Source organism: Kwoniella europaea, chromosome 1 (assembly GCF_036810445.1).
Source record: "Kwoniella europaea PYCC6329 chromosome 1, complete sequence".
Lineage (NCBI taxonomy): Eukaryota > Fungi > Basidiomycota > Tremellomycetes > Tremellales > Cryptococcaceae > Kwoniella > Kwoniella europaea.
Genome location: NC_089487.1, coordinates 1,123,288 through 1,143,453, shown reverse-complemented (window position 1 = coordinate 1,143,453; position 20,166 = coordinate 1,123,288). Strand labels below are relative to the sequence as shown.

General features: G+C 44.1%; 9 protein-coding genes across 9 annotated transcripts; 6 read left to right on the top strand and 3 right to left on the bottom strand.

Annotated features, from left to right (window-relative positions):
* Positions 1-107: 107 nt before the first annotated feature.
* On the top strand, positions 108-587 carry V865_000429 (uncharacterized protein; the record flags this gene model as incomplete). Its single annotated transcript, XM_066224260.1, has 1 exon — positions 108-587. The coding sequence occupies one exon, from the start codon at positions 108-110 to the stop codon at positions 585-587; it is 480 nt and encodes a 159-aa protein (XP_066080357.1).
* A 204-nt stretch (positions 588-791) lies between these two features.
* Positions 792-2,138, bottom strand: V865_000428 (uncharacterized protein; the record flags this gene model as incomplete). The annotated part of the gene is made up of 3 exons (XM_066224259.1): positions 792-1,225; positions 1,304-1,586; positions 1,722-2,138. 3 exons carry the CDS (start codon positions 2,136-2,138, stop codon positions 792-794), a joined length of 1,134 nt encoding a protein of 377 aa, XP_066080356.1.
* Positions 2,139-3,158: 1,020 nt separating this feature from the next.
* On the top strand, positions 3,159-4,504 carry V865_000427 (uncharacterized protein; the record flags this gene model as incomplete). The annotated part of the gene is made up of 3 exons (XM_066224258.1): positions 3,159-3,764; positions 3,840-4,429; positions 4,486-4,504. The coding sequence occupies 3 exons, from the start codon at positions 3,159-3,161 to the stop codon at positions 4,502-4,504; spliced, it is 1,215 nt and encodes a 404-aa protein (XP_066080355.1).
* A 236-nt stretch (positions 4,505-4,740) lies between these two features.
* Positions 4,741-6,902, bottom strand: V865_000426 (uncharacterized protein; the record flags this gene model as incomplete). The annotated part of the gene is made up of 6 exons (XM_066224257.1): positions 4,741-5,178; positions 5,318-6,067; positions 6,158-6,270; positions 6,327-6,417; positions 6,497-6,748; positions 6,828-6,902. The coding sequence occupies 6 exons, from the start codon at positions 6,900-6,902 to the stop codon at positions 4,741-4,743; spliced, it is 1,719 nt and encodes a 572-aa protein (XP_066080354.1).
* A 416-nt stretch (positions 6,903-7,318) lies between these two features.
* Positions 7,319-9,109, top strand: V865_000425 (uncharacterized protein; the record flags this gene model as incomplete). The annotated part of the gene is made up of 4 exons (XM_066224256.1): positions 7,319-7,950; positions 8,070-8,159; positions 8,222-8,867; positions 8,939-9,109. 4 exons carry the CDS (start codon positions 7,319-7,321, stop codon positions 9,107-9,109), a joined length of 1,539 nt encoding a protein of 512 aa, XP_066080353.1.
* A 504-nt stretch (positions 9,110-9,613) lies between these two features.
* V865_000424 (uncharacterized protein) lies at positions 9,614-11,589 on the top strand (the record flags this gene model as incomplete). The annotated part of the gene is made up of 6 exons (XM_066224255.1): positions 9,614-9,818; positions 10,030-10,151; positions 10,244-10,378; positions 10,643-10,825; positions 10,955-11,060; positions 11,189-11,589. 6 exons carry the CDS (start codon positions 9,614-9,616, stop codon positions 11,587-11,589), a joined length of 1,152 nt encoding a protein of 383 aa, XP_066080352.1.
* Positions 11,590-12,096: 507 nt separating this feature from the next.
* V865_000423 (uncharacterized protein) lies at positions 12,097-13,823 on the top strand (the record flags this gene model as incomplete). The annotated part of the gene is made up of 8 exons (XM_066224254.1): positions 12,097-12,239; positions 12,331-12,386; positions 12,467-12,545; positions 12,640-12,775; positions 12,890-13,033; positions 13,140-13,243; positions 13,329-13,387; positions 13,495-13,823. 8 exons carry the CDS (start codon positions 12,097-12,099, stop codon positions 13,821-13,823), a joined length of 1,050 nt encoding a protein of 349 aa, XP_066080351.1.
* A 403-nt stretch (positions 13,824-14,226) lies between these two features.
* V865_000422 (uncharacterized protein) lies at positions 14,227-15,343 on the top strand (the record flags this gene model as incomplete). The annotated part of the gene is made up of 3 exons (XM_066224253.1): positions 14,227-14,613; positions 14,692-14,779; positions 14,883-15,343. 3 exons carry the CDS (start codon positions 14,227-14,229, stop codon positions 15,341-15,343), a joined length of 936 nt encoding a protein of 311 aa, XP_066080350.1.
* A 272-nt stretch (positions 15,344-15,615) lies between these two features.
* Positions 15,616-19,527, bottom strand: V865_000421 (uncharacterized protein; the record flags this gene model as incomplete). The annotated part of the gene is made up of 13 exons (XM_066224252.1): positions 15,616-15,718; positions 15,783-16,540; positions 16,606-16,791; positions 16,863-16,985; positions 17,049-17,465; positions 17,530-17,949; positions 18,020-18,283; positions 18,349-18,416; positions 18,474-18,576; positions 18,633-18,920; positions 18,982-19,089; positions 19,144-19,200; positions 19,273-19,527. 13 exons carry the CDS (start codon positions 19,525-19,527, stop codon positions 15,616-15,618), a joined length of 3,150 nt encoding a protein of 1,049 aa, XP_066080349.1.
* Positions 19,528-20,166: the final 639 nt, after the last annotated feature.

Here is a 20,166-nt window from a genome sequence, read left to right as displayed (position 1 = left end):
TTTACCTGGACAAATATCTTACTTTCATTCACTTGCTATACATATACATATATATATATAGGTGTTGCTCCTATTTCGCCAACTTTGACAGAAGATTACTTATCAGGATGTTCGATTCAATCACGAAAGCCATTACCAAATCTCTTTCAAGTCGGGGGGAATATACCACTGACTCTGACCCAACAGACACTCCCGTCGATGCCGATGCCGATACCGACCATATAGCACCTTGGAATTATAAATATAAATATACTTTACATCCTCGAATGAACTGGCACACAGGTGGTAGATACTTTGAATACTCGTCTAAGATCAGGAGCAATCCATCAGGAAGCGCAAGAGCAGGTGATGGGAATGAGGAAGAGAAGATGATCCGACAAGCGCTTCAGAGGCAAGTGGATAAGACTGTATCTACCCTCAATAGCAATGCGGATTACACTAGTTATACGTCGAATGCAGAAGCCGTAGTTAGCAGTACGCAGCTATTCGCTCAACAGGCGAGAAATTTCAGAGAGGATACTATTCAAAAGGGTTTTGTCGATGTTAGAACTTGTCAGACTGAATTAGGAGATAATTTGAAAGATTAAAATCTATTCTTAATCTATTGTCATACTCACACTGTCACGATACCTTCCAATTTTGAACAGCATGACTTGGAAGTGTAATGGATAGTTTCTATCATCAAGGAATTGATGCAGAGTGCTTATTGATGGTTACTGATTCATTCGCTACATGATGAGATTTCAAAGTTTTACTAACTACATTTTTCTATGTCATTCCCTTCTCCCTGTTTAGTAAGAAGAAGTAAACTTCTTCACTTTATATTCATTACCAAATTCCTTCTGAACCCTAACGACCTCTCTATCAATATGATCATATAAATCTTGCTGTTCAGTGTACTTAGGTCTCCATCCTATCGATTTCGATCGATCGGCTACACCTCGCGAGTTGGTGCCCATGTAGCTCGATCCATTATAATACTTCTTCAAGTCCTCCTCGGTGAACGTAGTTGGAGTAGTCTCCTTGCTTTGAATCAAGTTGTTTTTAACTAACGCCTGACCGATTCTGGAGGTAGCGCCGAACAAGGTGTATTCTCCTGAGATACCGAAGTAGTATCCTGATGGACCGTGACCGATGGTAGGGTTGGGTTGGGTGGCTTTGAGCCATACGAGCTCGTAGAGAGAGGCAAGATCGGTAATCTTGACGTGGGGCCAGATGTTCTTACCTACAAAGCAAAATAGTAAAATCAGCAAGTGTGTCAGATAATCGAAATTTGAATCTCGAGGAATGGACGATCACTCACCCTCACCAACCATACCAGCTCTACCTCTATCCAAAGCAGCCTTGATCAGAGTGGGGATTTGATCCGAGAAAGAGTTGCTTAATCCCTTGTCATATACTTCACCGACACCTTTACCCCAGATGGTAGAAGGTAAGACAATGTACGATTTAATGGTACCGGCTTTGTCAGCAGCGAGGATCTCGAGGTCGACATTTCGGTGGGGAGCAGTGGGAGGGAGTTCAGTCATGGAGAGAAGAGCAGGGGAATCCTTGGTTGCGGGAGTGGGGTTGAGGTCGGTGTAGATCTGATAGATGGATGCAAAGTTAGCAATCATCATATTACACACATGACAGGCTGATCCAGTAGATATGTATGAAGTGCGCATGGAAGGCATGATACATGACGAATCCCATATCATCAGAATCAAACATTCACTCACGATATCATTAGGATAAGCACCTTTAGCATTATCCACAAGCACACCCGTACCGGAAGTCTCGATCAACAAAGGTCTATGACCAGTTTTGTCTTTTCTTATCTTTTGTCCTTTCAAAATAGCTTTTACACCTTCTAGGTTGTCCGCGTCGGCAGTATGGATCGTAACATCATGTTCTGAAGCAGCAGCAGTGATCTTATCGAGATCTTCCAAAGATCCTATCAAAGTTTTGATTTCTACATTGTTTTTCTTGGCTGCATCGAGTGATTGGAATCCGCTGGATTTCTTCTCATCTCGAATAAGCAAGGTGACAAGTTTGGGTGGTTGGGGAGAGTTGAGGATCGCTTCGAGGACTGTACCGCCAATGTAGCCTGTGGCTCCTGTGAAGAATACTGATTTACCTGATGTTTGAGTGGTCATTTTTGTATATGTATGATATGAATTGTATGTTTAAACAAGCTATGAGGATATGGGAAAGGAAGAGAATATGAGAGAAAATGCAATAAAATCTTACGAATTCTAGTCTCACCAAGTACGAGGAGTATTCTCTTAAATTCCTTCGCTTCTGTCTGGAAAAGAGGGGTCTGACGTCATTGGATGTCATGTGCACGGACCCTCCCTACTTCCGGCCGGCGGTATCGTGAAATTCCGAGGGGAACACTCATCAGATCTCAAATGTGCACACGAAACAATCCAACGTCGAGGCTCAACCATTGATATGCTTGTGGACATACATGCGAGGAACTCTTCCAAACGGACGAGGGCGAGCTTCCAATGGATTGGTAACATATAGAAATAGGCGACAATCCTGACGCTTGTTGTAGTACATCGCTGTGGACGCTATGGACGATACTACCTAGCTACAATGGAAGTCAGCCAAAATATACAAATCAAGGCTACCTATCGATGATGACAAGGCTGAGTAGTATAGGACAGCGCCTCTTCGTCCTTTCATTATGATTGGCTTATCATTTGACGGTGTTATACTTTTCCTGTCACCCCTGATTAATCGTCCAGTCGAGTCGAGTCCAGAATGAGGAGAAGAAGGCCAAAGGAGATAAAAGGAGTGTTCATCCCCCTAACTACAATTCGTAAACATCCTTTGTCCTTGTTTGACTTATAGACAAGGTCACTAACCGTTCATATCGGCGTGTTTGGGGTGTATTCATGTTAAACAGTAGATCTTACAGCCTCTTAAAGCTGGGCGAGACGTGTCTGGTTCTTACTGATCATTGGGTATCCGAGTAAGCTGAAACAATCGATCATTAAGATAAGATAGAATCCCGATAATAAGGAATTGATCACTCACGAAGCTAGGTAAATAACGAGAAATCTCACTCAAAAAACATACAAGCAAAGATCTATCTGAAGATCAGATTGGATAAACTCAATTTCAAGTGGATTTACTAGCGTCGGCTCAGTACCACGAACGATCTAGCAATGCTGAATCCACCACTATACTGTTCTATCTGTTCTTCTCCCTGTCATCTACCCCGTATCTCCCTTCCGCTTCCACTTCCTACCTCTTCTTCATCGTGTCAGGAAGATGTACAACCACAAGCACAATCGCATTACAAACCGGAAGAATGGTTATCAGCATGGTACTGTCTTCGAGTTTCTTCAGGTTTAGTCGATCCTACTCCATTCTTATTCCACTCGGTCGAGCCTTCATCTCCCCCACTTCCACCTCTACAGTTTGGTGGGCTGAATGAGAAAAGGCAAAAAGAGGAAGAACCTCATCGTCGATGTATACCAATTCACTCATATTGTCTTTCCCTAATCCTCCAGACTATCCGTAAAACACCCTACTCCAACGCACGCTCGCACGAAGAGAGCGTATTGTTAAATTGGTCATTACCTAAATGGACAGGATACTTCCCATGGTCCGATCTTACTGCGAAAGAGAAAGAAAAAGCATTTGCTGTTCCAGAAGGATTGACAGGGAGGGACGGAGAGAGACAAGGGATGGTTATGAAACCTGGTTTTTGGGGTGGCATGTGGGATATGAGAAGTAGGTTTGTAAAAGTTGGTGACCATTTGGTAGCAGTAAGTGATCAAAGATGACATATGGGATAAGTCACTCTGTACTGAATCTTAGCTTCGTTGTTCTTGTTATTGCAGGATGACCTAATATCACCTTCATGGATACCTCCTCCGACCTCACGTTTACTCATTGCTCCATTTTGCAATAGCTACAACGTTGACAGACCGAATCAACCTCCCAACTGTAAATTACTTGATCTCCCTTTACCAATCTTGAATCGAATTATCGAATATATCCTAGATGAACCTCCCATTCCTCCTTCTTCAAATCAGAATGACAAGAACCAATCCAAGTCCAAATTCACTCCATTCCTGAACCCTCAATCGGTAAATACATTCCTCTCATTCTCCCAAAAATGTTCAACACTCTATCACTTACAGATACCTTCATATGTCTGGAGAACGTTAGTGGAAGATTCAGTAAAAGTATATAGGAATGGATTATTACAGCGTTGGAGAGCTAATCCTACTGGTGTCGGATCAGCCATGCAATTATGGGAAAGTTTAGAAAATGATTTTGATGATTCGGTTAACAAAGTTATCCAACAAGCTATCAAGAACAATCAGAATCAGGATCAGGATCGCTATGCATCCGTAGAGGGAGAGCCAGGAGTGCATAGTGGATACGATATGAAAGATGTTTGGTTATGGTGGAATTTCAACTTGCAGTGGAAGAGTAAAGAAGGATTTGGAAATGCGTGGTTCATGCGACTGCAACTGCTAGAGATGCCGATTGGTGGTAAATTCGAATCGATTGAGCAAGTATAGATTAGATTAGTATCGAAGCATTTTGTCAGTTCTGCATCATCCACAATTCTTTGTACAGTACGTCTTACTTGACAGAAGACATAATTATATATTGCATGATCATGGACTGGATCGTAACGAGAACAAAGGATCGTTGACCGGTTGGTTATATCCTGTCAAGGCATCATATCAGTCTAAGCTCCCTGTACGACACTATAGAACGGTATATCACTCACTTCTGTCCCAGTGAACCTGGTAAATCTCTCAATATAAGTACATTAATCTCCGATCTCCCTTCGGCCAACGTCAATTTCTTCAAGTAGTCATCCAATTCCAATAAATCCTCTTGATCTTTCAATTGTAGTAAACCTCTACCTCCTTCCAGATTCTCCACTCTACTTTCTCTAGCTAGCACAATCTTCTTATTTTCAATTTCTTCCGATTTCCGCTGCAAGATGTTGCCCAAGGTTTTATAGACGTTAGTCAAAAGGACACCGTACACTCGCGCCTCGTCCATTGCCCATAGGTGATACTCAGCAGAGGTCGGTAGGCCCATTCGTGATTTTGCGGCTGTCTTGGGTACTTCCTGAGTTTCGACGAGGGATAGACGTTGGAGATCGGCAAGATGGGCGCGGGCATCTTTGAGGGGGATCATCGCGCAATCACGGACCTGTAGGTGGACAACATATAGGAATTAGCTTTGCGTATTACGTTTGACCAGATTGCGAATGTGAAACGAGGACACAGAAGAAAAAACTATTGAACATATTATATTCATGAGGAATATTTTCCAAAGTCAAACCACTCACCGTCGTTTCAAAAGCCTTACTACTCTTATTGACCACCGCCAAGACTCTAGCAGCTTTATCACCCAATTTCTCTCTTACCAACTGATACAGTAAATTCTGTTTCAACCTCCTACATATCAATTCGAATTCTACTATATAACCAGGGTTGGTACCATTATCCCTTCTTAAGAAATTCCCATTATTGCCCGATATCGAATATCCATCATCTCCCGAAAGGATGTTCAAATAATTCCTTACAATATCCGGTATAGTAGATTTTGAAGAAATCAATAAACCTGCTGTAAGGTATTTATAATCCTCTGTTGGGATTAGACTGACAATCTCGTTGATTCCTATACTATCATTCGTTCTCTCTTCATTCAATCTACTTGATTCTTTCAAAGCAGCATCGAGTGTAGCTCTCATTATTATTCCAAACGATTTATTCCATTTTTCCTCAGCAGCTTTGACTATAAGTTCGTTCCGGATTAATATCCCATATCGATCATGGTTTATCCTCAAATGAACATCTTGTTGTAGTGAATAATCGAATTCGTCCGTTCCTCCACCTCCAAAAGCTGCTTTGTTTTTTCCACGTTTTTTGGATTTATCTTTATCTATCTTAGGTCTTTCGATCAACACTCGCCGTATATCCTGATGCGATTCTCTTTCTTGTATGATTTCGTACTGAGCGTTCTTCTCACAGTGATCTAGGTCGTTGGCCGATAACATAGCGGTACCTTTATTCTGTTTCATCTCTTCTCGGTGTCTCTGTACAATAGCAGGTGGATCAGCATGTGGAAGAACCAATTACCATAGCACGTGTTTTCTGGATTATCTGCAATGAGCGAAACCACTCACACGATACCGCCTCAGTACCTGATCTGATTCGAGTATATGCAATTCAGGTGAAGTAGGCCGTATGAACTGTGCTCTAACCAAAGCGATAATAGTGTTATTGACGACTTCCGCGCCTACATGAAGGGTTTTAGTTGATTCTATCGTATAGCATTGAATTCGATCAACTCACGCATAGCATCATTTGATCCTCCACATGAATTGATAATATCAGGTATTTTCAATTTCCCGTATATCATCAGAGTCCTGACCACTTCTAAAGCCTACACAGTACCACACAACGATTTTATCATTAATCAGCTTTTCTGCTGACCTGTACTCGAGAGGAAGAGATTAACTCACTACCTCGTCATAACTCTGATGGGTGATAGCTAGTATTTTACCCCAACGTAGTCTCAACAGACAGGCCAGCGTATCAAATTCATATTGTTCTTCGTCTCCTGTATCTTTATATGAAGCTCCATTGGTTTGTACCAGGTCATGCTGGATTAATACGATCAGAGCAGCCGAGGTGGTAGGTTTGGGTAAAGCTGATAATCTCGAAATGGTCGATAAAGGTAATCGACCCCTGTTAAGTAGGGTTGATGCGACTCTCTAAACGAACACACATGGTACATACATAGTCGGCAACGGAGTATAGCACGGTTAGAGTATGGGGAAGGCAGGTGCTTACAGAAATTACATCTCCAAATGCCTGTCTGACGATGTGTTCGCATAACCGAACGGATTCTTTACCGTTATCCCTCATTTTGCCTGAAGGTATGGAGGAGTTAGACGAGATGCTATATCTGGAATGACATGGGGTGGTGATACTGCCTTGAGGTATATACCCTTGTCTGATATTGTTACTTTTGTATGATGCTGAAGACAAGCTTGAGGTTGACAAATTTACGATTGATTTTTGGGATTGTGTATTGACAGCAGAACAATTGGGAGGTGAATTTGATTCCGCTGATATCTTCAAAGGATCACGTGACTTGACTGCTGCTCCGGTGAAAGCAGGCAACTTGACCGACCAGGATGAAGATGAAAATCAAGCAATGTTGGTGGATGATACATTAACATTGCTGACAGTCTGCTAATAGCTTTCCGTCTAGACAACTGCCCGACGGCAAACGGACATCACACCACTTGCTAGTGGAAGTCCACGGTCACTTCCTCAACATGGACCCATTCTACCTCCCCGGGTACTTCCCTTCCAAACCACTATACGACCCTTTCGTCGACAACGCCAAGGGTCTACCAGGCCACATCCTCTTCCCCATATTCCTCATCATCATCGCACCATGGACGCTATTCTTCGTCCTACTCATCCAGCGGACCACGATGAGACCATCGAAGAGAAACACCGCGGTGGTATTGGTCATAGGGGATATAGGTAGAAGTCCTAGGATGATGTACCATACGTCCAGCCTGGCAAAGCATGAGATAGAAACTTGGGTGGTGGGTTATGGCGAGACAACACCGATAAATGAACTTATCTCGAATGATAAGATCCATATTTTACCTTTGTGTGAACCGTCAAAGATTCTCAACAAATTCCCGTGGATCATTAGAGCTCCTATAAGGGTGATTGTGCAGATTTACTCAATAATGAAATTGATAATCTGGGAAATACCGATCAATACCGAATACATATTCGTACAGAACCCACCGTCAATACCCACTTTATTTCTGGCGCAATTCATCACGATGAACACGGGGTCGAAGTTGGTGGTAGATTGGCATAATACCGGGTATAGTATTTTGGCGATGAGATTGGGAATGATGTCACCTATAGTGAAAGTAGCGAGATGGTGAGTTGATGCTCCCTTTGTGAGATCAAGCTGGGGGTTTGTATCCCTAAAATGGCCCTGACGTTTATGCAGACATGTTGCGAACACATAAGTTGATGTGCTCATATCTATGTTTACAGGATCGAAAAGATTTTTGGAAGATCTGCATATGCTCATTTATTCGTGACGAGCGCATTGAAGGAATACTTGGTAAAAGACTGGGAATTAGAGTCAGTAGTCCGCTTGAAGTATACCTTGGAGAGGATCAATGATAAGCTGACCATATACATAGAGGTCATAAAGTAATCTTACATGATAGACCTCCATCACACTTCAACCGCACTTCACCTTCAGATCAGCATGACTTGTTCACAAGGATCCTTCCCTCTTTGGACCCACCTCTACCACGTTCACTCAATGATCAATCCGAACATTCTACGCCTTTTTCACGTATGGTCTCCGGTGAGGTGAAACTCAGAGACGAACGACCAGCTTTGGTAGTCTCCTCAACTTCGTGGACGGCTGATGAAGATTTCTCACTATTGATCACCGCTTTAGACAATTACCAGAGGACGGTAAACTCCACCTCGCCGACACATAGTCTACCGAAGTTATTAGTGATCATCACGGGTAAAGGAGCGTTACGAGCTCAATTCGAGCAGAACATCAGCGAGAAAGAGAAAGAATGGAAAGATATAATCGTTCGATGTGTATTCTTACCATCTCAGGATTATCCTCTCTTGTTGGGAAGTGCAGATCTAGGTATAAGTCTGCATACCAGTTCGTCAGGAAGGGATCTGCCAATGAAAGTCGTTGATATGTTTGGATGTCGTCTGCCGGTCTTAGCGAGGAATTTCGAATGTATTGGTGAGCTGGTGAAAGATGGCAGGAATGGGAGGGTTTTTGGGACAGGGGAAGAACTGGGTGATCAGTTAATCGTGAGCTATCTTTTCCTCTGGTGACAATTAGGGATGTTGCAGCTGATATGTAACTTGTTTGAACATGACAGGATGTACTTAGAGGGTTCCCTCAATCGAATCAACTGGACGAGTTGAAAAAGTATTTTGATAAGACGAGCACCGACACAGAGGCAGGAGCAGATGAATGGACGACATGGGATGAGAATTGGGATAGAGTTGTGTATCAAGGGTTGATAAGTAGACCCGGAGCACGAACATGATATGCATTGTAAATAAGTGCGTTGTATTGGTAAGAGGAACGAACGATCGACAGAGAGTTGCAACCGGGCAGAATCTCAGGTTCTCCCATCGTACGCAGGCAATGAAGCTAATCCTTGTCCTCATCCACTACCCACAATCCATTAAGTATTCATGAAAGAACAGCATAGCATGCAGATGTCACAACTGTGTCACACGGGTGTCACACGTTCTGCTGCTGTTCTCTTTCTCTAATCGTATGGGCGTGCAATTGCAGAGAAACGCATAGGTACTTGCAATCCACCGATGAAATCATGAAATCACCGCAGTCTATGCTGTTCTCCGGTCCAAGTTCTTTCTGCCTGATAATTTCACGGCAGCATGTTTTCACCAGAATCAGCCACATCTCTCCCCTTCGTTGTTACAAATGCGACAGACAGCCAAATACAACTTGACATTTGTTGCTCGAATTCATTCTTATAATTAATGACTTTCATCTGACCATCGACTATAGCATACATAGCAGTATGAACGGCTACTCGACATATAATGGCCCCTCAACTTCCGCGGGTGTACCAGGAGGTATAGATGTCCCTTTAGGACAGACGAACCAACCTAGATTATTGGTCAGGAATCTCAATGGTCAAGAAACGACCTTTCACTTGAGCGGGGTCGAATTGGCTTATGCGAACAGTCTGAGGAGGGTGATGATGGCTGATGTACCTACAATCGGTGAGTGAAGATCATGCCTGTAAAAAGGGACAGAAGGAGGCCGTAGAAAAGGAGTAGGACCTAATCACCACAGGAGACATCGCTAGAAACATATTGTTAGGTGTCTTGCTTTAAGCAATGAGGGGAAGACAAAGCACTTGTAGAAAGCACTAACAGTATAAAATGGTAACGGAGAAATCGGTAGCTCATCAACATTGTGATGTTCATGTAGCAATCGACCAAGTACTATTCCTACAAAACACAACACCAATTCCCGACGAAATGTTAGCGCACAGATTGGGTCTGGTACCGCTGATAAGTAGAGGTGTAGCCAAGGGATTGAGGTATACGAGGGTAAGCTAGTCAACCACATACTGATTGTACCGCTTGCGGTACTTCTTCAGGTCAGGGAGAGATAATCAGCTGACAGCTTGTAAATCACGCAGGATTGCGAATGTGATGAAGGTTGCTATTACTGTATGGTCACGCTAAAACTCAAGGTAGCATTCAGAGGCGCAGATGGCGAGAAATTCATGAGAGTCACAAGTGATATGCTGGAAGTTGTACCAAGTGCAGGAGGGGTAAGTTGGGCTTCTGCATTGCTGGCGAGGTGCCATCCCCTTCCTCACACATAATATCCCGTAATACATCTTCATTGTGCCTCTCGATACATTCTCTCGAAACTTGATAGTTTTGTTTGAATCAATCGCGAGAATCTATCCTTCCCGATCCTGCCATTGTTATGATATCGCTTCCATCACTTTCATGAACCCACAGTCATACCAGTAATGACCTTCGATTATACCCGGATTCCGCAATAGCTGACCTCATTACAATCCACGCAGCCACCAGCACCAAACCCATACGGCCCACCACCAGAACTATCAGAAGATGACCGACAGATAATTAACAATCGAGATGTAGAATTAGGATCACCAGTCGGGAAGGGTCAGCCGGGGGTACCCCCCATATTATTGGCTAAGATGGGTCAGGGGCAGGAGATTGATCTAATTTGCAAGGCTTACAAGGTGAGTCCTGCACACTTCTATTATTTCATCATACGTTGTGGAATATGATTGTATTTCTCGCTCCCCAAGTCAGAGTCTTGAAAATGTTCATCGTATACGCATACTAACCATACTTAATGGACGAAACAGGGAATCGCCAAGTACCATGCCAAATGGTCACCACTATCAACGGTTGCGTTCGAATATGATCCTCACAACAAATTGAGGCATACGACCCATTGGTTCGAGACTGATGGTGAGTTACAAATTTGATTTGCAGTTTCTCCTACTTCTTCTCCCTCGTACATTCCTTGGCGTGCCATGTACAACATGCCCTCATCGATATAGCTATATGCTAAATTTTTCCTGTTTTGTCACTCGTAGAGCGCGCCGAATGGCCTTTATCATCCAACGCAGTATTCGAACCCCCTCCCGACCCATCCGCACCATTCGATTACAACGCCGTCCCATCCACTTTCTACTTCACCGCCGAATCTGTGAATTCGATACCGGTTCGATCAGTAGTGGAACAAGGGTTGGATCTGCTAATTGAGAATCTAGCAAGTGTAGTTCTAGCAGTTCAGAAAGAAACGGGTGTGGATGAGGATGAAGAGGATAACGAGAATCAGGAAGGTGGAGTGATGGAACCTGATTTCGGTGCGGAACCGAATGGCCAGATGGACGGTTATGGGGCGAATGCTGGAGGGTATGGAGGTGGAGGTGGTTATGGAGGTGGTGGACAATGGGGTGGACAAGGCAGTGGCATGAGTCCTCTGCGACGATAGCAAGGTCAAGTAGGAAGAAGGAAGAGAGTGGACAGGTTTTATGCGTGGCTGCACGATCGCTTGACGAGAGATAACCTGCCGTTAATCAGCGAAAGATAGAGATATAAACTCGATAATTTGACCTGATCAATATCGTATGTAACACATCCAAAGGTAACAACCAAGATTGTCTCATGAATTAACCTCTGACCTTCCTTTGGCGTTGTAATCCCTATTACACTCCTTTCGATAATCTGTTTGTCTCAAGACAATTTCACTACTTGACTGATTTGACATCTCGATTGGTTTTGCCAATCAACAGTACTAAATGATGTTTACGATATGATTCAAGGTAAATTTCGATCTTTATAGTCTTTCTTCTCACTGCAGTCAAATGAAAACCCAGCAAACCTTCAAAATAATCACGAACCACGCAAAACTTCAAAACGACAACGTATCACCTAAACACCACATGTTATAACATTTTAAACAAACCAACGTTATTTCGGAAAGCATCCATCAAACAACATGGCATCGTTAGCTGAACAACTGAAAAAAGCTGAAAAGGCCCTAGAAGCCGCTAAAGAACGAGGGTCATCCAGCGTGCAAGCGTACGAAGAGAAGGTGGAAAAGTTGAAGAAAGAATTGGAGAAACCCCAACCGCATCCTGAGTGAGTCAGAGTATTCTAAAGACTCTTTCATCCTTGCTCTGGATGTGGATGAGCAGTGAGACTGATAGGCTGGATGATTGATTAATGATAGATTACAATTCGGTCCGATTGCTCAGAGTATCGCAGTGATGGTCGCACTGAGTCTAGGTGAGTCCCCTTCCATTAGTGGCATCCCCCACCCACACGCATGAGGACTGGACTGATCGTGAGCTCCTTGTGGTAAATAGCAATGTCCGCTGTACCATTACCGTACGAGATGATCCCGTTCTATCGTCTATTTAGTACCATCACCACTATAGCTGTTATGTGAGTTTTTGCGATTCTTCTTCAACCCTCACACTCAATCTCCCCTTCCTCCTCCGACACTTGGGATACTCTGCGTTGACACTTTGACTTCCAGCTGCTACGTCGCCCGAACATCCATCATATATTATGGGTATCAACAAGCTTTAGACAAATTACCGAAACCTGATGATCCAGATAAAGAGAGGTTCAAGAAGTTAACGGCTAGTAAGAAACCCAGACAAGATCTATGGGTGAGTCTATAACTTAATCTCACTTTGAAGCAGAACCCCTTACTGCTGGATATCTCATCTTGACTTACACAAAATGACTAAGCTAATTATCGCCAATCTGTATCTCTTTCTCAGGCTCATACCCGATCTCATCCTTCTTCATTCCTCACTACGAAAGCCGCAGCACCTAGGTTATTCCCCTTTCCACTAGGTAAGACTAGACCTGACGCTGCGATCAAGGATGAATTGTGGTGGGAAGGAGGTAATGCTCCTCATGTTGTGAGTGGTCTAGCAAGCTTCCTTCACGAATTTGAACGAGTCACCAAAATCCAGATTGGGACTATATACAAAGTACTGTTCAACTGATTTTGGATGCTGTTGACAGGGCCACTTCAACCGACCTAAATTACCTCAACCTCCTGCACCTGATGAAGGTGTATTGATGAAGAGGGTACAAGCAAGTATGAAGCGAGAAGACCAAGAGAAGATGTGAGTGATTCATACTTCACATTCCGTATCATATACTCATCTGCATCTTTGATGAATGCTCCGCTGATTTCCTATAACTCGTTAGGTGGAAGAAGAGGATTCGCTCAGTGCAGATTCTATGTCTCATCGTTATCATGTCGTTTGGTGAGTAATCAATTACCTTGAATCCAACCATAGATCCGAACCAAGTACCTTCTGAAATTATGAGCATACAAACTAATGGGATACTGATCGATTTGTTTCGATCATAGTCAACCAAAAAATCGCCATTGCATGCTTATGTTACTTAATCTACCATACCCTCTCAACCGAGATCCAGGCCATGTTAGCTCCTCCACCCGATATGGAACAAGTATGGCGATACATCGATCGAATGACTCAGAACAAGAACGAATCAGCACCCAAACCAACTCAAATGACTGGTGGCATGTCATACCTTTACGAAAGAGATAATGCCAACGCAAGTAGCGTCAAGGAATTGGCAAATGTACCGATCGAGATGGTCCCTCCTCATGTGTTGATGACGACTCAGAATCATTGGTTTGTAGGACCTGGTAATGAGATGAAGGGTGAGAAGTAAGTTGAGCCGTTATAAGGATGCTAAGCAGAGTGGAGGACAGTGTTATTTTCATCCAATATTATGTACCATATAAATACCTCGTAACGAGTGTGATGCATTTATACAATCTTTGTGGATCTGCTCTCGAAGTCCGAAGTATCCCCATGCTCGATCAACTCGGCGATACCATGCCGTTATTCAACCGCTTAAACTCGGACGAGCAGCCTTGTTTTGCTGCGAGGACATCCCCCTATCAACGTGATAATCAAACCACTCACTCGTAGTACCAAGATATGTGTAGAAATAACTATATGAAGGGCCGACGTGTAAACAGGACGATTTACTTTAAATCCATCCAACCATACAATCCTAAACCATCTAAACGGTACTTACACGCAAATCGATACAATTCTTGAAAGCAAGAATGGCAAAGTGGATTCCCTCTTTGTGGTTGACAGCAAGTCCTCTCGAGGCATACCAGGATACCGAGGGTATAACCCAACCAGCTGGTAAGAGATTACTCGAAGTATCAGGTCTCGTTCCTGCTCAACCACCTATTTCCAGTGGAAAGGGATATCAAACTCCCAATTCAAACTCAGCTCTGGATAACGAGAACGAAGTAAAGGTGTTAGATATAGGTTCGGGGTTAGGTCAAGTGACCAACGCTTTACTACAAAGTGAAAGGGTCAATAAACAAATACGAATCGTAGCGGGTGAAATTGATGATTCGTTATTGGCTCATCTCCGACATAAGAAGGAGCAAGGTATAGATGGTTGGGGGACAGTCGATGTGGAGAAATTGGATGTTAATGTGAGTGTATCTCTTACCTTTATATCAGACTGGGAACAAGCTGTGAAACGATTAAAGCTTTGGTGGTGATACTCGCAGAGCCTCGCCGAACCTGATGACACCTTTGACTATATTTACGCCAATTTCTTGTACTTCCTCTTACCAGACCCATTAGCAGGACTCAAAGGTAAGTCAATCTGTCACCTGTCACAGACTAACCTAATCTCACATCTTTCCACCCCTTTCTCATTTCACTAATACCTTACATCTTCTCTCACTTATACACGCAGAATCCATCCGAGTACTTAAAGCAGGTGGTACCCTCTCCCTGTCCACATGGGGATGTTCAGGCCCCTTGCAGCTACTTCAACGAGCCATCTCCTTGTTACCTTCTTACCCACTCATTCCTCCTTCCTCACCTCCAGGCGGAGCATGGTCTCATCCCCGTTACATCCAGCAAATACTCACCGACCACGGCCTAATTGACATCAAGATCGAACCATACGAGTTCGTCCAGATTGCTGATTCTCCGGGTGACATGGCTAGGAAGATGCACCCCGTCGTTCCGATCCTGACTGCCAAATGGGGTGAAGAAAAACAAGAATTAGGTTGGAAGGTGTTTGAGAAAGTAGAAGAGCTTTTGAAGAGGGAGCAGGGTGAGGGGCCAGTGAAGATTTGGAGTGTAGCTTTGGTTGTTACTGCTAAGAAACCGAACGAGATAGGAAGAACAGCAATAAGGGACAGCTCTTGAGTGTAACATGAGTCACCCAGAGTGTACATATGGATCTGCAGTATGCTGTACATACTAAGTTTGGCATGGATGACAGATTATTTGTAAATAGTGTACTGTACATAATGAAGATCATTCACGTCAAAGTCAAGCTTTGTAGCCGCATATAACAAACAACTCAAAACCTTCTGATATCTTACGAGAACTGTCCATGTGATATCAAACCTGTCCGACCGAATTATTCTCGACCAAACCCATATATCAAAATCGTCATCTATTCTTCGAATCGATGTTTAACCCCTAAGCATCCTTCTGACTTCAGCTCCACCCACGCTCATCTTCACTTGATCGGCGTGTATCATCTCATCTTCTGTTACGATCTTCTTGCCGAGTGTCCTAGATTTTCAGATCGACCATATCAGCTACAGTGACAATCGTAGGGAAGGATCAAATAACTTACCTTTTCTTCTTAGTCGTCGTCTTAATAGGCATCTCATCCTCATCTTCAGATAACTGAAGTTGGCTGATCCTCTCGCTCAGAGGTGCAGGCGTCGAAGGCCCACTCATTGGATTGGGAGTCGAGGTAGATACTTTTGTACTCTTCGCAGGTGTATTAGGCTTCTTCGGTTTAGCGGGAGTAGCTTTCTTGACAGGCGATAAGTTCCTACTAGGTTTCTTAGGTGATCCAGTTGTTCTTCTCGTACTCGAAGCTTTCCTAATGGGCGATGAATTTTGACTATCATCGCTGTCCTCATCCACATCATCTTCCGAATCGGAAAGTGTGAATGCCGATTCGTCAGAATCAACTTCTTCTTCATCCGCATCCTCATCATCGTCCTCCTCACTTTCGTCTTCCTCCTCTTCCTCCTCGTCTTCGTCTGTGTCTAGAACACTCTCTTCTTCCGAGCTTACAGTCTCGCCTATGGGCTTAACAGCTTCCACATCATCATCTTCAACTTCCGATTCCAGCTCAATTCCTTCTTTCGTAGTTTCCTCGACTTCTTCTCCATCCTCGGTCTCTAAAGTAGTGTTCGCCTCAATACTTATATCAGCTTCAGTGCTGACATCTCCATGGTCCTGGGCAGCCGGTGAAGGCGAATCGGGCAGATCAACAGGTTTGAAGGAGTCCCTGGTGAGAGTGATCTGCGGTAATCCAGGTGATCTCATTACGAATGGATCAGATTCTTGAGTCAAGACGGAGTCATCTCCTGATGTCATCTGTACCGGGATCACCTAAAGGTCAGCTGCGTACTCCTTATCACAGTACGGGACAACAAGCTTACCAATGAAGCATCAATTGCAGATTCAAAACTTTCATCTGGATCTTCCATCGAGACATCCTCACTGATCCTCGACGATGTCGCTGAACCAGGTTGGAATGGGGCGCGAGCGATGCGATGAATAGCCGGCGTCATGGTTCGCGTGACTATGTCGATCTTTCGATCCGTTTTAAGGTCGTTTGCAGCGACCTAAATGGTAGACAGCCTCAGCTTCTTCGCATGATCATCTAAATTCAGACTTCAAGCTGTACGAGACCTACCTGTTCACTAAGATGTTTGCTGAAATCATCGTGCATTCTCTGCAATGACTCTTGCATCTCTTTCGCTACCTCCTCCCGCACTTCAACTTCGATCGAGGCATTCCTCATCTCCGATTCGTATAACTATTCATTTTGAAATGGTATGTCAGCTCATGTCTGACAGAATTCACCAATGATACGACTCACCCTAGTTTTCATTTCCTTCAACTGATCGAAAAGGTAATCCACCAAAGCATCTTTATCCTCTTCATCACTCTCACTCTCACTCTCTTCAACAACCTCTAATTCCTCTTCCACCATTACAAATCCTTGACTTTCTCTATCCATCGCTAACTTCTTGCTGTTATCTTCAGGTTTGGATAAAACAGGCACAGTCACTTTGATCTTCATTGGACCGTGTCCATGACCGTGTGCATGTCCACTAACGGCATTTCGCAATGCGGAGAATTGCGTACTGATCTGTCGTTTCAGCAATGGGAATCCGGAAGTTCCCACCTTGTTCGAAGCGGTAGTTTGGATCTCTCTCGCTATGGCTGAGAATCGCATGACATGCGAGTTCTCATCAAAACCGGTATCGTACGGGTTGACGTTGACGATGATGACCTGTCACCGATGATATACGTCAATTTATCACTTTCAATCATTTAATTGATAAAACCAGACATACCGCTCTTCCATCACCAACGAAAAAATTCTGGAACACTTCAGTCAACTTCGAGTGTCTGAAAGGAACGACTGCCAATTTCTTCTTGGTTCCGGCTACACCGCTACCTGATTGATGCATCTTTTGCTGGTTCGACCTAAGCACTTCAAGACATTGACCCAGAACCATTAGGGATTTATTGATGTTTCCAGCTTCCTTCAACCTATCTCCGGTGGTCTGTGTATTTCTCGTCCTCTCAGATCCAGCTAAATCAACAATAGCTAATCTCGATACCTGTGCGGAGTCGGGATCTTCAGGCGCACCATTATGTATTCTGACTACTTTGATTGTGAATATACCGTGAGATCGTGATGATTCTCTGTTGGCGATGGTACCGAAAACTTGTCTCGCACTTTGTCCGGATCGGAACACGGCCAAAGCTTCCTGCAGATCATCATCATCGTGTCAGCTGCTAAGAAAACAACCTTTGAGAAACTTTGCAAAGATAGCTGACCTCTCGAGTCCTAACCCGGACATCTTTAAGCCCAGCAATATATTTGCCATTCCCCTCCGGATCATTTTTCAGCGATAAAGCATGTCGCTTTAGTATACCGCCACCTCCGTTGGCCATAGCTGCAAGGTTGAAAGACGAGTTAAGGGCACCAGGGAAGCCATAAGTGTTGGACGCTCTTGGTAACCCGGCGTTTGTAGCTCGACTTCTGGCGACACCAGGTGTAGATGGAGTGGTGGGAAGCGCAGAGTCGAGAAGATCGAAAATCTATGATAGCAGATACAGGGCTCAGCATTATCGAATGGAGCAGCAAGACGACAGTTGCAGCTCACCTTTTCGTTGTAAACCTCTGCATATGACACAAAGACTGCATACGAGAAGTTTCGGTCCACTTTGACGGCTACTCGCGTAGGCATCAATCAGCTGAAGTGATCGTGCTCTTGTGACGTGTACTTACCATCTTCTATCTTCGGTTCACTTGCAGCTAGAGGATCATTCAATATTATAGGTTCATCCTGCTCGTCGCTCAGTACCACATCAGCCAATCCTTGCGGTTTGAGCTATACATACGGAGTCAGCTGGTCCAATTCAACCCAGGAGTCTAAGGGTAGCTCACGTTCGCATTACTTTTTAGCCCTTCAATAGAATTGAACACTACGTCGATTGACCTGGGTAAAACACCTCTATCCGCTGCTGAATGAGTAGAACCACCTTGAATAGTGTAACTCTTCCCACTATTGCTGACTCCATAAGCGAACAACAATCCATTTTCACCTTGTAACAGCTTCTCAACTAAAGGTAAGGTCGTTGTGCTGAAAAAAGATGATTGAGGGGTAGTGGGAGGGAAAACCTTGTCGAATGAAAAGATATGAGGTGGTTTAGGTATATGATGACGAGAAGACTCCTAATGACGCTCACATGTCAGCTACCTCCCAGGTTGTCCTGAATTTATCCGGATAGCTCACCGATGGTGCTCTCATCAATACATCCGTTTCTGACTGGATCTCGAGGTATGGTCTAGTTGAGGTATGTCCTTCCAAGTCTGCTGGTGAAGGTCGTATACGAAGGTATGCCTACGACTCTTGATGAGCACTGCAAACTGTACCCAAGGGTATGAGAAAGCTCACCTGGAGACTCTCTGAATAATCATTGTGCTCTTGTACAGTAGCTTTCTTAACCTGCGTCTATATGATTAAAGATAATCTCGTCAGCTCATACAGACACTCACTTGAAATCTACCTGCATCGGAAGCTCACCTCTTTCTCCTTCTGCCCAATCTTGCCAGACACCTTCCTCAATCCTTCTTTCCCTTTAGCCAACAGCCCAGGTGTTCTAGGCAGTGTAGGTGCACCCATCCTCGATCCAATCGCAGGACTGGCAGTTGGTTCCTTTGCAGCTCTCAATCTAGTCACTCTGCCTGCGTTCGATTGAGTAGTCGGTACTATCTCAGAACGTTTAGGTAAAGGTTTTGACCTCGAGGAGGAAGAGGCCGTGGGTGCCGTCGGTGCCATGGTGGTGAATGAAGAAGTATGGTGAGGAGACAAGAAGACAGAAAGAAGGAAGAAATCAGAAATGTTGAAAACAGTCACGGTTTGATGTTGTTTATCCAATTTAACTGGGTTACGTACACGTTCCACGCGTCAACACGCGATGTGCACGTGGGAATGCTCATTCCCCCACATCCTGAGCTTCGTTCAGATTCATCTCCTGTTGTGGTTATCATGATTGTCATTTCAGCTATCTGAGCAAAAGTGCGCACTGGATTCCCGCAATGACAATGAACAACGGCGCCTCAGATTGCTGGAGAGCAAGGGAAAGCAGATTCGGTATGAGCGACTCCTGGTAATTGCTCAGCCAACAGACAACACTTCTTATCGAGGTCTCGTGTTACTTGCCGCGCTTACGCTTAGAGCAATTGGCATTTGGGCATTATTCTTTGCCGATAAATCAAAGTAACCTTCATAGGGTCTCTTCCAATCTGCTTATTCCGGGATTGGATGACTCAAACCATCTCAAAGTTGAGCGAGTCCTTCGCTGGTGAATTCCGGAGGGAAGTGAGAGTCATGATACGCATCAAAAACATTCGGCTAAATTCCGGCATTCATTCACCACCCAAACCTTAGCGTACCTTGCTTGACCCTCTCATATCC